This window comes from Hippoglossus stenolepis, chromosome 22 (assembly GCF_022539355.2).
Source record: "Hippoglossus stenolepis isolate QCI-W04-F060 chromosome 22, HSTE1.2, whole genome shotgun sequence".
Taxonomy (NCBI): domain Eukaryota; kingdom Metazoa; phylum Chordata; class Actinopteri; order Pleuronectiformes; family Pleuronectidae; genus Hippoglossus; species Hippoglossus stenolepis.
In genome coordinates this window covers 1,473,793-1,488,212 of record NC_061504.1, presented here as the reverse complement: position 1 = coordinate 1,488,212, position 14,420 = coordinate 1,473,793, and the positions used below count along the sequence as shown (strand labels likewise).

At 40.7% G+C, this 14,420-nt stretch overlaps 1 protein-coding gene across 1 annotated transcript in view; it reads left to right on the top strand.

Annotated features, from left to right (window-relative positions):
• The window catches only part of chst11 (carbohydrate (chondroitin 4) sulfotransferase 11), a 72,284-nt gene that overhangs the window by 38,141 nt on the left and 19,723 nt on the right, over nucleotides 1-14,420 (top strand). The window contains exon 2 of the mRNA XM_035148090.2: nucleotides 10,719-10,804. Coding sequence (XP_035003981.1) covers nucleotides 10,719-10,804 — 86 coding nt within the window. The remainder of the gene's footprint in view (nucleotides 1-10,718; nucleotides 10,805-14,420) is intronic.

Below are 14,420 nucleotides of genomic sequence, written 5' to 3'. Positions count from 1 at the left end.
CTTGGAAACCTCCCTCGCCTGCAGCAGTCTGGGTATCGCCTCACATGGGCGTCATTTTTCCAATTCGGTGCTTAATGCCACAGTCAGGGCGGCACTTTCTCCTGTTCATCTTAAACAGTCTCTTTAATTTCCTATCTGCTCTTCCTCTGCCTGTCTCCGATGGAGCACTTCTCTGTCGCTGTAAATAAGCCAAGGACGCTGTAATATTCAACTCTATTTTTAACATCTGTTGTCGGGCCTCTGTGGATTTGATCCCTGGTCGTTTCTGTGGGTTGGTAATTTTGGGGAATTAAAGCTTTTCTTAGATCTTTTCTAAGACTGCAGTCACTGTTCAGCTGCAGACAAGAAGCCGAATGTGATGTAAATGCATTAGCAGCTCTATTTCTGTGACTCCTGCATGCTTTTTTGCCTTTAGGAATCTGAGTTTTAGGGTATTTCTAAATGCTTCGGGGAACATTTCACAGTGAATTTATTCATTTAAATTCCAAGTGTGAGGAGCAGCTTTCTCAGCTGGTTGTCTCTTGAATATAAAAAAATGAGTATCTGCAGTTTTCCACGGTTATGCCACCCTGCCTAGAGAAAATTATTGGAGGCTAAAGGGATTATTAAATATAATAACTGTATTATTAACCCATAAAAGAAAATGCACTGTATTTGATGTGGGAGGGTGGGGGTGTTCACTGTTTCTGCCAAGAGACTATGGCAATGGATGATGATCTCTCTTGGGCTGCCGACTGTCTCCCGGTTAATGACTTGACTTTTGTCATAGAATGAGCTTTTAATAGCATAGCTGTATAGATTGAAATGTTCCACACAAATATATCAACCCTGAAATTATTAAATGGATTTACATGGAATTAGAGAGGGTTGATATAGTACATCTTTCAGTGCCCACCTGTGGCAGACCGATTGACTGACAATAAACAAAGCCATCAATGCCTAATTTATTTACAATAGCTAAATGGACTAAATAAAGTATACAAATGAATAAATGAAATATTGGCTAAAACACAGAACCATAAACTGTACATTACTGGGAGGATTAGGAAGAAATATATCGAGCCGCACCCAACCTCAAAAGATCGACTCAATCTGATGTAGATTACAGATGTGATACATTATGTGATAAATGACAAGTGTTGTGTTGGAGGAGAATCACTGTCAATAAAGAAAGTTGAGGGTTGAGGCCTCATCATGAAGAAGCTATATTTCCTGACCAAAGCAGACCATGACTCCAGCATGGGAGGTGTTGAACGGGAAGTTGATGTTTCTCTCTCGCAGAAGAGGACACTGGTCAGAGACCTGCAAAGAGATCCTCCTGCAGCATGTTAAATGATGAATAAATTATATAATATTATATAGCACTTTTCAAGGTTTGGGGTTCAGTATTTTGCTCAAGGACACTTCGGCACGCAGAATGGCCAAGACTGGGATCAAACCAACGACCTTCCCCATGAGCCACAGCTGCCCATTGTTAGCATTTTCCTTGTTGCAACCTGACATTAGCATTTAGCTCAATACAGAAGTACAGCCTATGAATAAATGCTTAGACTGACATAATCTGCTTCATACGCCTTTACGATTAACCACTTAGACAGGATTCTGAGCTGTATCTCATTCATGTTTAATAAGCACTTAATATTAAACAGGGCATCCAGGCAGTGAATGGAGATGATTTAAAAGGAATTTTTCATTTAAATCACTCACAATCTCTCACCTGTCAACCCGAGACTTATTTCCATTTATGCATCAACTTGTGACCTATTAGTAATCTGTAAAGCGTTAAGGATTATTTAACAATAATGCAGTCAAGAGTGATTTTAGGTGCAATTTGGTTGTAGGTGCTAATGGCATCAAAACAATTAATGAAAATAAAATGCATTTTGCATAGTGATCATTTAATGTCACAACATGTCTTTGCTTGTAGCTTCCTTCCATCTTGATTGAACAACATTTTTTGCAGCACTTGTCAAAGAAACCCTGTAAAGCATACACACTTTTGTTTTTATATGATAGCATTACTCTGACACATTTTTTCAAATGTAATCTGGGGGGCTGACTACAATTACTTATTTTTTGTAATAAGATTACACTATTCCGATCATGACCCAGGTTAATTGTGCTTTTCGGCCTTGCCCTGCAGACAGATTTGAAACACAAATCTAGTCATGTGAACTCAGTCACCCCCCTCAGGTCCTCATCATTACTGCTTAATATCTCTCCTTCCTAGAAGGATTCTCATAGCTAAAACCCCTCATCAATTACTCACAACCTGTCGTCAGCTGAGAATGTTTCTCCAACCTAAAATGTTTTATTCATAAGACCTTGGAGTGCAGGCAGTGAGAAGCAGCAATGACTAAAACCATTTCAGTCTGTAGTTTGAATTAAGTGCCTTTGTTGCTGCTTTGCATTGACAGTGGCCAGCATACTTTGTGTCCACCTGCCTGCCTGTCTGTCCGTCTTTTTGCCTGTCTACCTGCCTCTCTAAAGGTCTGTCCGTCTTTCTGCCTGTCTACCTGCCTCTCAAGTCTGTCCGTCTTTCTGCCACCTAGTCTCTGTCTACCTGCCTCTCAAAGTCTGTCCGTCTTTCTGCCTGTCTACCTGCCTCTCTAAGGTCTGTCCGTGTTTCTACCTGTCTACCTGCCTCTCTAAAGGTCTGTCCGTGTTTCTACCTGTCTACCTGCCTCTCTAAAGGTCTGTCCGTGTTTCTGCCTGTCTACCTGCCTCTCTAAAGGTCTGTCCGTCTTTCTACCTGTCTACCTGCCTCTCTAAAGGTCTGTCCGTCTTTCTGCCTGTCTACCTGCCTCTCTAAAGGTCTGTCCGTCTTTCTGCCTGTCTACCTGCCTCTCTAAAGGTCTGTCCGTCTTTCTGCCTGTCTACCTGCCTCTCTAAAGGTCTGTCCGTCTTTTTGCCTGTCTACCTGCCTCTCTAAAGGTCTGTCCGTCTTTTTGCCTGTCTACCTGCCTCTCTAAAGGTCTGTCCGTCTTTCTACCTGTCTACCTGCCTCTCTAAAGGTCTGTCCGTCTTTCTGTCTGTCTACCTGCCTCTCTAAAGGTCTGTCTGTCTTTCTGCCTGTCTACCTGCCTCTCCAAAGGTCTGTCCGTCTTTCTGCCTGTCTACCTGCCTCTCTAAAGGTCTGTCTCTTTAACTGTCTGTCTGCCTGTCAGCTCAAATTGCCGGCTTGTTATCAAACCTCAGGGATCAGATAACACTCTTTATTGCAGATTGTGTGTGTGTGTGTGCCCCCCCATGTGATCCCCTCATCTACTTTCAAACCTCCAACTTGAACCTCCAACACAAAACTTTATATTGTTTACATTCTTAATTTCTTCACTTGCTCAGTTGAAAATAGCTTTGCAAAAACATTCCTCCTTTTAAAGGGAGTAATGAACCCAGTGCTTTCTCTACCAAAAAAATGTCCCTGCATGCAACATGATTTCCTTTTTTAGACTTCACTGTCACAGAGTGTGGAAATGCTGGTTCTAAGTTTTCCCTTAAATATAAATACATAAATAAAGACTGCCTGACATGAAAGTCTTTCTCAAATTGTAACTTTTTTTCCACTATCTGTCTGATTCATGCTTTGCTAACAGTTTCCGTGCTCTACACATGTGGCCTGGTGCTCAACCGTGTGTGTTGATGGTGTCGTGAATGAGCCCGAGTGAAGTGAAGTTGTGGTCTTGGTTCCCATCTTAAGGCTACTGGGTTTGAATTCCTTTCCTTTTTAGTGAGCGTTGAGTCAGGCAGTGAGGGCAGCTCTGACTCAGGGTTCCTGGGTCTGTGGGAAAGAGCCGATGTGAGAAGGTGACATCATGCTCGGGAGTAGGTCGAGGTTTCCAGACATTTGTGGTTTTATTTATCCAAGCTTGGAGACGTTTGTCTGTGGGATTTCAGTCTCCACCAATTGTGTAGTTTGTGATTCTCAAATTAGAGCATGACAAATAAGTCTGAATTAGCAACAGCATCATGCCTTTCATGTCCTTCTATGATAATACCATCATAGCCCTTATGAAAAGAACTGACAGGGAGATCTGTGGAATGTAATACTTTGCTGAATAATATTTGGTTCATGACAGAAAAATTCTCAGAGAAATGTATCTTAAACTTTGAAATATTAACCAACGCTCTCTGCCAGGCTATATATCAGCAGGCAGAAGAAACAGTATGTTTATTGTTTTATTTATAGGGGGGCGGGGGGTTGACCTTGTAATACTTTTTTGTTAACACACACTGCTTTGATTTGACTTGTGATACACCATATGCTGCTGCTGAGCCCATTTATTTCACACTTTTCACTGCTTGAGCATGAAAGACAATCACAGCAGTAAACCAGACGTACGCCCCAACGGGACACAGGGACACACACATAAACGCACACATGATCAGGTTCATAATCATACCACACTGAAGGGGACTGACTTTTTGCCCACATCACTTATAGTAAGTATTTAATTTGGGTATAGAAATCTTTCACAACAGTGTGATCTGACTGTTAAATGATCTGGATGAACCAAACTTTAATTTGATTTGAAAAAAATTCTATATATTAACTTTTTGTTGTTGTTTTCTCTTGTGGTTACAGTTAGGGGTTAGCACTATATAAGTCAAATTGACTTGACATGATTGTCAGGGGTTGTCTGAACGATCTTCTGCTCTGTGACTGGATCTGAGCTCCTTCAGTCTTCTTCATCATGCCCCCTGCTGTCCTTGCTGCTTAAGTGTCCTGTGCCTAAGTTTGATGCTAGATTCAATTTGGGCAGAATTTTCTTTTTTACATTAAAAGCTGTGCCATGTCTCATGTGAGTATGATATCTCCATTCTTTCTTCTGGTGTGGTTAGAACCCATCTTAAGGATTACAGAAAGCTATAATATGTTGATATAATGTGTAAAACAGATATCAGAATAAGTCACAGATAAAATCTTAATTGCAAAAAATGTCCCAGATTACCCAAATTCACCCTATATTGACTGACACTTCCTGTCTCTTGCTGTGAATAGCTGTCAGTCAGTGCTTGTCGGATTATGATGAAGTGCAGCTGAAGCTCAGTAAAGTAGAAATGTACGAAGCGAAGAGTCTCCTCTGACTCTGTCTGTGAGCCCGAGGTGAGGACTGATGAAGCTGGAATTGCTTGTGTATTATCTTAATGTTAGTAATAATCATTAAAGGGATTAGACAGAGCACTCTAACCAGGAAGAGACGCAAACAGCCAATCATGACCGGAGACTTGATTGGTTTCTCTCACACACACACACACACACACAGACAGACAGACACAGAGAGAGAGAGAGAAAGTCATTTCCCCAAGTTCTTGTTGATCTTTGTTTAATGAAGTTGTGCCAACATTGCTAATCACCTGTATCTCCTCCTCTCTGCTCCACTTGCATTGTTCATTTAAATCCCAATTAAGCTGCAGCACTTCAGTTTTGTGGAGGACGATAACAACACAATGCACACTTACACACAAAGCAGTAAAGAAGTTGTGTGTGTGTGTGTGTGTGTGTGTGTGTGTGTGTGTGTGTGTGTGTCTGTGTGTGGTCCAGTGTGAAGTGCGTCTCTAGCCTCTCCCACTGTGAAGGTAAGATTAGTGACAAATTAATCCTCCTCCAGCGGACCATAATCCTTTGCTGATAGATGGCGGCAGATGCTGTGCGTGATTGCAGCTGTGTACTGAGCATGTGCAGGAGTGGGCCTGCTCTTTAAGGGGAGTTAACTTTCAGGCTTAATCACCAACTCTGACAGTATAAAAAGAAGATTTTGACTTTGCAGGATGTTTCGTTTATTTTGTCCAGCCCCAGTTTGTCCCCGTTCTTTCTGATAAGTGAAATCGGGTCAGGTGACAAACAATCAAGTGGACTTTGAATTCACTGGATGTCAAAGATGGAACTAGAATTCTTCATCTTCTACTCACAAACTTGGAACTACATAAGATGATGTTTGGCCACATGGAGAAAGCTGATCAGACTGTAAACACAACACTGTTCTTACATGTACTGTAGCAGTATTTTCTTCTATAATGAAGGATTACTCAGTCGTATCATTTTCTGTAGAAAGTAAAACGCACACAGAAACACAAGTTACAGGCAGCTTCATGTGGTACGTGTCCTTTCTCATTTCAAAGGCAACCGACATTTTGGATGTTTTAAGGGAACTGTGGAACTGGTAGGATTCTGACACACTGTATCTCTATTTAAAGGAGCAATGCTTTGGGTAGAAGTGTTGGGAGCATAACAGTAAGTCTATTAGGAAGCACTCATAGTGTTCCCTGGGGTTCTCAGTGGAGGACAGAGGGGCCTGCTTGTTGTATTGAGCTGGAAGCTTCCCAGCTTTGCTCCACCTGCTGTTAAAGGAACTAGTGAAGTTGTCATGGAAGGGTTTTCTGCAGCGGGATGATGGAAACTGGGAGGATGAAGAGAGAGTATGAATGAAGCTGAATAGAGTGTGTGCTGTGTATGGATGTTTGTGCACTCAGCACACAGAGCAACACTTTCCTTCAGGACACACACTGACTGGGCCGCTGGTGTTTGAGCTGGCAGGGACATGCTGAGAGCATTACAGCCAGAGGAGGAGGGGACATGCCCCTAACATGTCAGGGTGTTGATGAATTGCCCCTATCAATATATTTACCCATCTCACAGGATCTTGCCAGATTTCAGTGTTTTCAGCAAAACGTTTTGTAATATGATGAAGAGTGAAAGACTTGGGTAGGGGGAACTATGAGCTTGCATCATCATCATCATCAATTGATATCATATTCAAATTTCTGATTTATTTTAAATTCATTTTAATTTTAATTTAAATTGATAGTTTTAAAGTGGCTAAACAGTGCCAGAACCGATACTATTTTCTTTAAAAAAGCACAAAACTATGAGGAAGTTGAAATTTAACATATTAACTGTTAACATTTTTAAAGTATATTTAACCTAAACATAAAAATAAGTCAAAAACTCCTAATATATATATATATATCAAAATCACATAATAAATAAAACCTGCTCCAGCCCTGCGGAATCCAGCCAGCCAGTGCAGGTGAGAGGATTTTGAATGATAGCAGTTTCCGGCTCAGTTCCCAACAACCACTGAGCCAGGTGTTGGCAGTGGACCATGGGATGACCTTATGTTCCTGTTGTTCCAGACTGGGTGAAGTGTCGGGGAGTAATGAAGTACGTGTAAGTTATGTACAGAGGACAAAATATGAGTAAAAATACAGTTACAGTTCTAAATCAATATATTACTGGTGCTTACTTTTTTTTAATTCTGCATTATCCACTCTGAAATAAAAGTTTTCACAAGTAGTAGTTTTTACCCATTTGATACTGTTGGAAAACAGAGCAGGTAAAACCTACCTTTTCTGGTGCTATTTTTATTTCAGGAGGATAAGCTGAAAGTCAAGTGAGTGAATACAAATTCTATGGATCTGTAAATTCAAATTTTTATATTCATCATTATGCTTTGCAGACTTAAAATCACCCTCAGAATGTTTGAGTGTATTTGCAGCAGTATTATGTGAACGCCACACATGACACATGGCACCTGCTGTAACTTCATGATTTCCTGCATAAAATGACAGGATAATATAGGTTTCGGTTTGAATGACTCTTCTTCTTCATTGATCAGAGAGACTGTGGAGAGACGGTGGTGGTGACAGAGGTCTGAGCCTGCTTTAAAATAAAAAGTATTGTACTTACATGTAGCACTAGTAGTTTGGCTTTTTTGAAGACTAATTGTACTTTGTACCCTCATGGTTGAATGCACTTATTGTAAGTCGCTTTGGATAAAAGCGTCAGCTAAATGTTTATATTTTAATGTAATGTAATACTTAGCTACCAGGGAACCCTCTGTGTATACTACCTACTAAAACTGCAGTATAATTTAAAAAGACGCTTATATATTGAAATAAAAATTGACAATCAACAGTAGATTCATTATATTGGCTAAATTACTTCTTAAAGTCGTTTGTCTTCTTTAAGAACTATGCTTGTGATTAAGCATCACTCAGCCCAGCAACTACAAATCTTGTCTATGTTTGTCACTGCTGACCACTTTCAATGCCACGTGGTGCAGACATTCACACATGTACACACACATGTACACACACACACACACACACACCTTGAGCTACACCTCAAGCCTGTCCACACTAATCACCACTGCGCTGCTGATTCAGCTTGCAGGAAGTGGGAGTGTGTGCATGTGTGTGCATGCTCTTCTGCATGAGCGAGCCAGGAAAGCAGATATTCAATGAGTGTATTCTTGCACTGAGAGCTCTCCTCCTCTGAGAATATGGTAATTGCCTGTATACATCGTCCACAGAAGGATGGAGGGTTGAACAGCATAAATAAAGAGCCTCTGTAGCAACAGGGTTATCAATCATCAGCGTGTGTGTGTGTGTGTGTGTGTGTGTGTGTGTGTGTGTGTGTGTGTGTGTGTGTGTGTGTGTGTGTGTGTGTGTGTGTGTGTGTGTGTGTGTGTGTGTGTGTGTATGTGTGCATATTGAATGTAAAGACATTTCTCTATTCTCCCCTCAGTGTTTGAAGGTCACTGCTGTCTGTTGGGGCTTGTTACACTAACAAGTGCTCAGCTCCGTCCCTCTCAGGGGCTCAGTCTGTGGGTTTGGTTTGGGGACAACAGAGGGCTAACACTACACATACAGGGGTACTGGGATAATCTGTAGTCTGCTCCAACCTCAGCACACTCCATTCCTTCATTTTTAGCCAGGATTTAAAAAAGAATCAACAGCCTCCTGTGAAATGGGAACTGTCTGGTGTTCCTCCAATGTGTGAGATGAAGGTGAGAGTAAAATAATTGAAATCCTTTGACCAGTACAGCAGCAAAAAAAATTATTAAATAAACTAGAATAGATGAAAATACAGACAATAGAATGTGGAGACACCTGATTTGTGCAGCTGCAAATGTGAAATCTGACATAATCATCTTTACAGAGCACATATGCAAATTTGTATCCTTACTCTATTGACCAAGCATGTGAACACATTCACAGAATAATCCTACACACTAATGCATTGGACACACAGCAGAACAAGAATACAGTCAGGTCAAAGCCATTTTATTCCCTCGTCAGCATGTTTCTCATGCATATTAATGTAGTGATAACTTCCTTTTCACCAGAAGATACACTTTATGCATTTTATTAAATGCCTTCAAAGTCATAACTGCATATATTCTCTAACACATGTTCATCTGTGAACACGAGGCAGATGACGTGTGGAATAACTTCCCATTAAACCCTTGGCTGCCGTCTTAGTGGCTCATTTTCTTTCCTGACGATCCTGTGCCGTCCTTCAGCACTTTTCCATCCAGAGTCATTGGAGAGAGTGTGTCGGCGGGGGCGGAGTGTTGCGCTGGCTGCTCCCACTGAGCCACTGCCAGCAGCTACTGCTCTGTATTGAGTTGTGTAAAGAGCTGAGAGCCAGCCAAACAAACGCTGAACTGTGACTTCGCCCTTGGCATATGGTCACTGCTCTAATAATTTATCCCTTAAGCTTTCTGCTTCCTACTTGCATCGGTTTAAAAGTTGTTTAAAGTGATGGTTCCCAAAGTGGCATCCTTGAAGAACTGTCCATCTAGAACAAAACACAGAGGAGCAGGATTTCACAGGGAGTGAGTCCTGCGATAAAAGATCTCTTGTGCACGTCATTAGAGAAAGACAACAAACCTCTTGAAGTGGGCTGTGTGACAAACCCTTATGAAACAGAGGTCAATGGTGCAGCTATGTTAGAGTTCCTTATAATAAAGTCTTAGGCAGAAGCCAAATGAAAATCATTGCTTCTATGTTTGGACTCGTTTGGCATCCTTCTCCATATTTCACCACAATACGTAAATCCCAAAACATCCCTTAAAGTGAGGCTATGTTGTGTTTTAAAAAAGAAATAACAATCTCCTTTTAGTTTTTCTGCTACAAACTACTTGGTCTGGTATTTCCAGAAGGTCATGGTGGCTAATGTTCGTTGTTGTCTGCTACTTTTACATAAAGACTCCTCTGTCTTTTCTATTTGTATAACTGTAATACTACATTTTAGCATGCCACAAATAAAAATTCCAAAGGTTTTACAAAAGTAAAAAGATGAAAACACACAGACACCTTAGGAAACCTGTTTCAAATGGACAGCACCCACACTTCAACTTCACATAGCATCAAGCAATCAGATTTGTCAAACCACTTCCTGTCAAGGAGGCTTAGAAAATGAAAGCAAACATACACATAAGTATATCAAAGTGAGCGTGTGTATGTGTCACTATATATGCAGCCTTTGCCTGGCCTCATTGACCAGTAGACTTTTTTGTGAGATGATGACACACAAGTACAATAGCTTTTCTAGGATGTGTACATGTCTTATTACACAAGTCACAGTTTTATAAACTCTTACATTGATGGTCTTTGGACATGGATTTTTTCTGTTGCAGTACTGCAGCTGGCCACTGGGATAAATTGTATCTCTCTCTCTCTCTCTCACTTTTGCTTGCTCAACCTTTTTGAAAATGTGTGCTGAAACGATCCATTCAGATTTGGAGCCCTGTATGGCATCCTATGGGGCTCCAGGTTGATTGACACACCCGGAGCTAGGTTCCAGGTCTGCACACAGGTGTTGTGTCCACCCACTGTTTCCGATTAAATCTACCTCGCAGCCCTGAATATGTTTTCCTTGTTTACCTTTTTGGATCGGGTTGGTTTTAAAGTTTGTTCTTATTGTTTTGCAGTCATGCGGAGGAACCCCTTCATGGCGGACAGCTGCTGTAGGAAAGGGTCCCGCAACGCCTTGCAGGAGCTCTACAACCCAACACAGGTAAGGAGGCTACCATTCACACATCACTATCTGCTTTCTTTGTATGTATCTCTCTCTGTCGACCCTCATCTGTTCCTATTTGTGCTGCTGTCCTCACCCAGCTCACAGAGGAGCGACCTAACAAGGTCCTCGGAGCCCAGCCCCATCAGTATTATTCATATGAAGTTGTTTTATGCCTGCCTATGCACAAGCCTGTTTCTAAAATGTTTTGGCTTTCTTATTCCTAAATAAGGGTATTTGCCTCTACCAACCAGAACAACAGAGTAAAACACTTTTACATAGACTATCCTAACTTCAGCGCACAAGCATTATCATGATCTATCTTGTTGAGGAATGACAGCAGATAACCGAAAGAGAGTTTTTCTCTGAAGGACTTATCTGTCTTCAAGAGAGGTTAGTCCTTCAGAGAAAAACTCTTTAACCATAGTTTTAACCATAGTGTTAGTATTTTTTTCTTTTTTATTCTGTTGACTTGTTTTATATTTGTATTCTCTTGTCTACCTCATTCGGACCTGTCTGCTGCTGTAAACAAGGGGATTTCCAAGATGTGAGATCAATAAAGTTGTATCTTATCTTATGTTATTTTATCTTATCTTAGTATTTACTCACCTGTCTGTACAAAGAGTAAGACTATTGTCCTACCAGTGTTTGATCAGAGAGACAGCTGGGAGATGGTGGTGGGGAAAAAGGTCTGAGCCTGCTTAGATAGCAGGACGCCCTCTGTTTATGCTCCCTACTAAAACGGCAGTATAATGTAAAACCGTATGTTCACAGGTTTATGGGTCAAATTGACAACCAACAATAGATTCATTATATTATATATTGGCTAAATTACTTCTTAAAGTCATTTGCCCTTCTTATAAACCATGTTTGTGATTAAGCACCACTCAGCCCATCAAGTACAAATCTTCTCACTTGTCACCACTTTCCGAAACATATGATACATTTTAGCATGGTTTGCTACCATCCAAGCAGTCATTGGGCCAGAAAAACTTGTTCCTATTAAGGACCATATACATTTTTACAACATCCTTAAATGGCCATACTAAATGATTTAACACATGGAACACGTTGACCTCTCTAATGTGATGGCTGGAACTGCTTCTCTTTGGCGAAGCGTCTGATGGTGATGTTACTGTCAGCTAGTTCTCCAGGTTTTTGTCAGTCGGTCGTGACGTGAGTCAAAGTCTTTTCAAAAGTCAGAGTTGAACAGAGCTCCTCACAACAGTCGGTTTTCCCAAACAGATGCAAACTTCAGTGCATGTTTCCTCAGAATGTGAAAATCCTCAGAGCTTACATACGGTTTATAGAACTCATTGAGATGGAGGTTGTTTTGAGCAGGTATTTGCTTTGCAGCTCAGTGATGTCATGTTGGAGATTGTTAGGCACGTCAGCTCGTTCCACATCCAAGGATTCACAAATATAGTTCCTTGTGTTTTTTTTCATGTCCTGAAACCTGTCGACCAGTGCCCGAAGAAGTTTCGTAAACTCAGCAGCGTATTCAAAGTCATAGCAGCCTTTTGTTCTTGCAGATTGGAGCGCACAATGCTAATGCACAGTTTTACTTTGCCCAGTTCCAGCAGCTGTGCGGGGGCAACAAGGCTCCTTCACAAAATCTCCTTCTGAATGAGGTTTCAGCTTCTTCACTGCTTCCTCCCTCACTACAAAACTACACAACATTGTCTCCGTCAATATGTGGTCTTTTGAGAGCAGCTGGTTGTGCACCGAACTCACACAAACAGCATTGTTTTCATCATAACATATTTGTTCTCCCAGTTTAGCTGCATGTTTCCAGCTGTAATGACCTCAAGATTGGTATTTGTTATTACTGTCAATTGTGTCCCCACAATCTACCCTGTCACACAAACAGTGGGTTACTTTAAAAAAAAAAACAGAACACTATTACCAGAGTTGCTAAATATTGACATGCTTTTATTTACAGAAAAACATGAGCAAACTAAAACTTGGACATCCACCCAAAAACCAGAAATACACACAATACAATACAATAGATTGTTCCACGTCACCTGTCTGGGTTACAGCCTCACTTCAACCTTCTGTCAGCACAGAACACTGACTCAAACATACACGTAAGAATCTGAATTTAAATATGCTGTTCATTAAAACAATGCTGATATTAGAATAATTATGATTCTGTTCAAATGGACAATGCAAAGCACATAGAAGAACATTTGTGATGTAGGTTCATACAGATTAGTTCCCAACGGAGGCAGACTTTCATACATCTTTCCTGACAGCTGGTACGGTACGTGAGTCATTGCGATCCGCCAGGTCTTAGTCTTTTTTTTACAGTAATTTGAAAGGTAGACACCTTTTGGTGTTATTCATCTTGTTGTGAAGAAGAGACACTGCGTTGACAACGTCCTTAGTCTCTAATTATTTGTGATCATGATGCCAATAAACCACCTCCAGTTCATCTTTGTCTGATGAAATCTCAGACAGACCCTTTAGAAATTTGTTTATTACTCTATGTCTATACTATTCACTGGTTCCTTTCCTTCATTTCTGCTGTTGGGTGTTGGTAGTAGCATTTTATGTTGTTAAAGACACAATTAAAAGATCAACTCCAGCACCGTCACCACCTTCACATTTGAAAGTATTTCTCAGTGTGACATCAAAAGAGTCTACGGTAGGAAACAGCTGGAAAAGGGCAGACATTCACCCTGGAGCGAAATGTGACTCCTGTAACAGATGTCTACAGGTGTTACTCCTTTAGAAGTATGTATGAGACATGTACGTTTCTTTTCTTTTCTTAGATTTTAGCATCTGTCAACGTAGTGCAGCTCACGTACATTTGTATAATTCATAACTGTACTTTCAATGTAATCAAAATGTGATTCAACAGGACCTAATGATTTTCCAATAACTATAAAGTACAAGTACATAAGACATAAGGAAAACAAATGAATTCTGTCTTTTGATCCTTCGCTGTCAAGGTTCAAGGACAGCAACATTTAACATTTCAATTAATTATGTTGTCGATCATTTGTTTGATGTTGATTAAAGCCGACAGATAAGTAGTCTGGTAATTAATTAAACTCAGGCAAAACGTGTCCCTGTATAATTACATTGCTGTGCATGCTGTTGTTAAAATTCATACCAGACATGCACCATAAAACTTAATTGCACATAAAATCTGTATTAATTACAACATTATTTATCCATCAACACCAGATGTATAAGAGTGTGTTAAATGGATGGATTAAATAGTGAAACGTGCAATTTCAACTATCAACTGGTACGTCAAAAAACAACCAGACAGAGTATTTGAATGTAAATTCTCACCAATAGCAACAACTCTTAAAGGAGATACTGCTGATCCCCTGAGGGTTGTGGGAGGGGCAGACCCAGTTCCAGCTGACTTTGAACAGGAGGCGGATACAACACAGACAGGTCGCCTTCGTATTGCAGGGCTGACAGACAAACAGCTACTCACATTTACAATCACACCTACTGGCAATTGAGACCAATAAACCACATTGATGTTTAAACTATTAAAACATAATTCACAGCTATGTCAGACGTGGCTGCAGAAAGACCATAGAGTGGTTGGACTGGACACAAGGAACTGTCGTGTCATAATGGATCCCAGCAC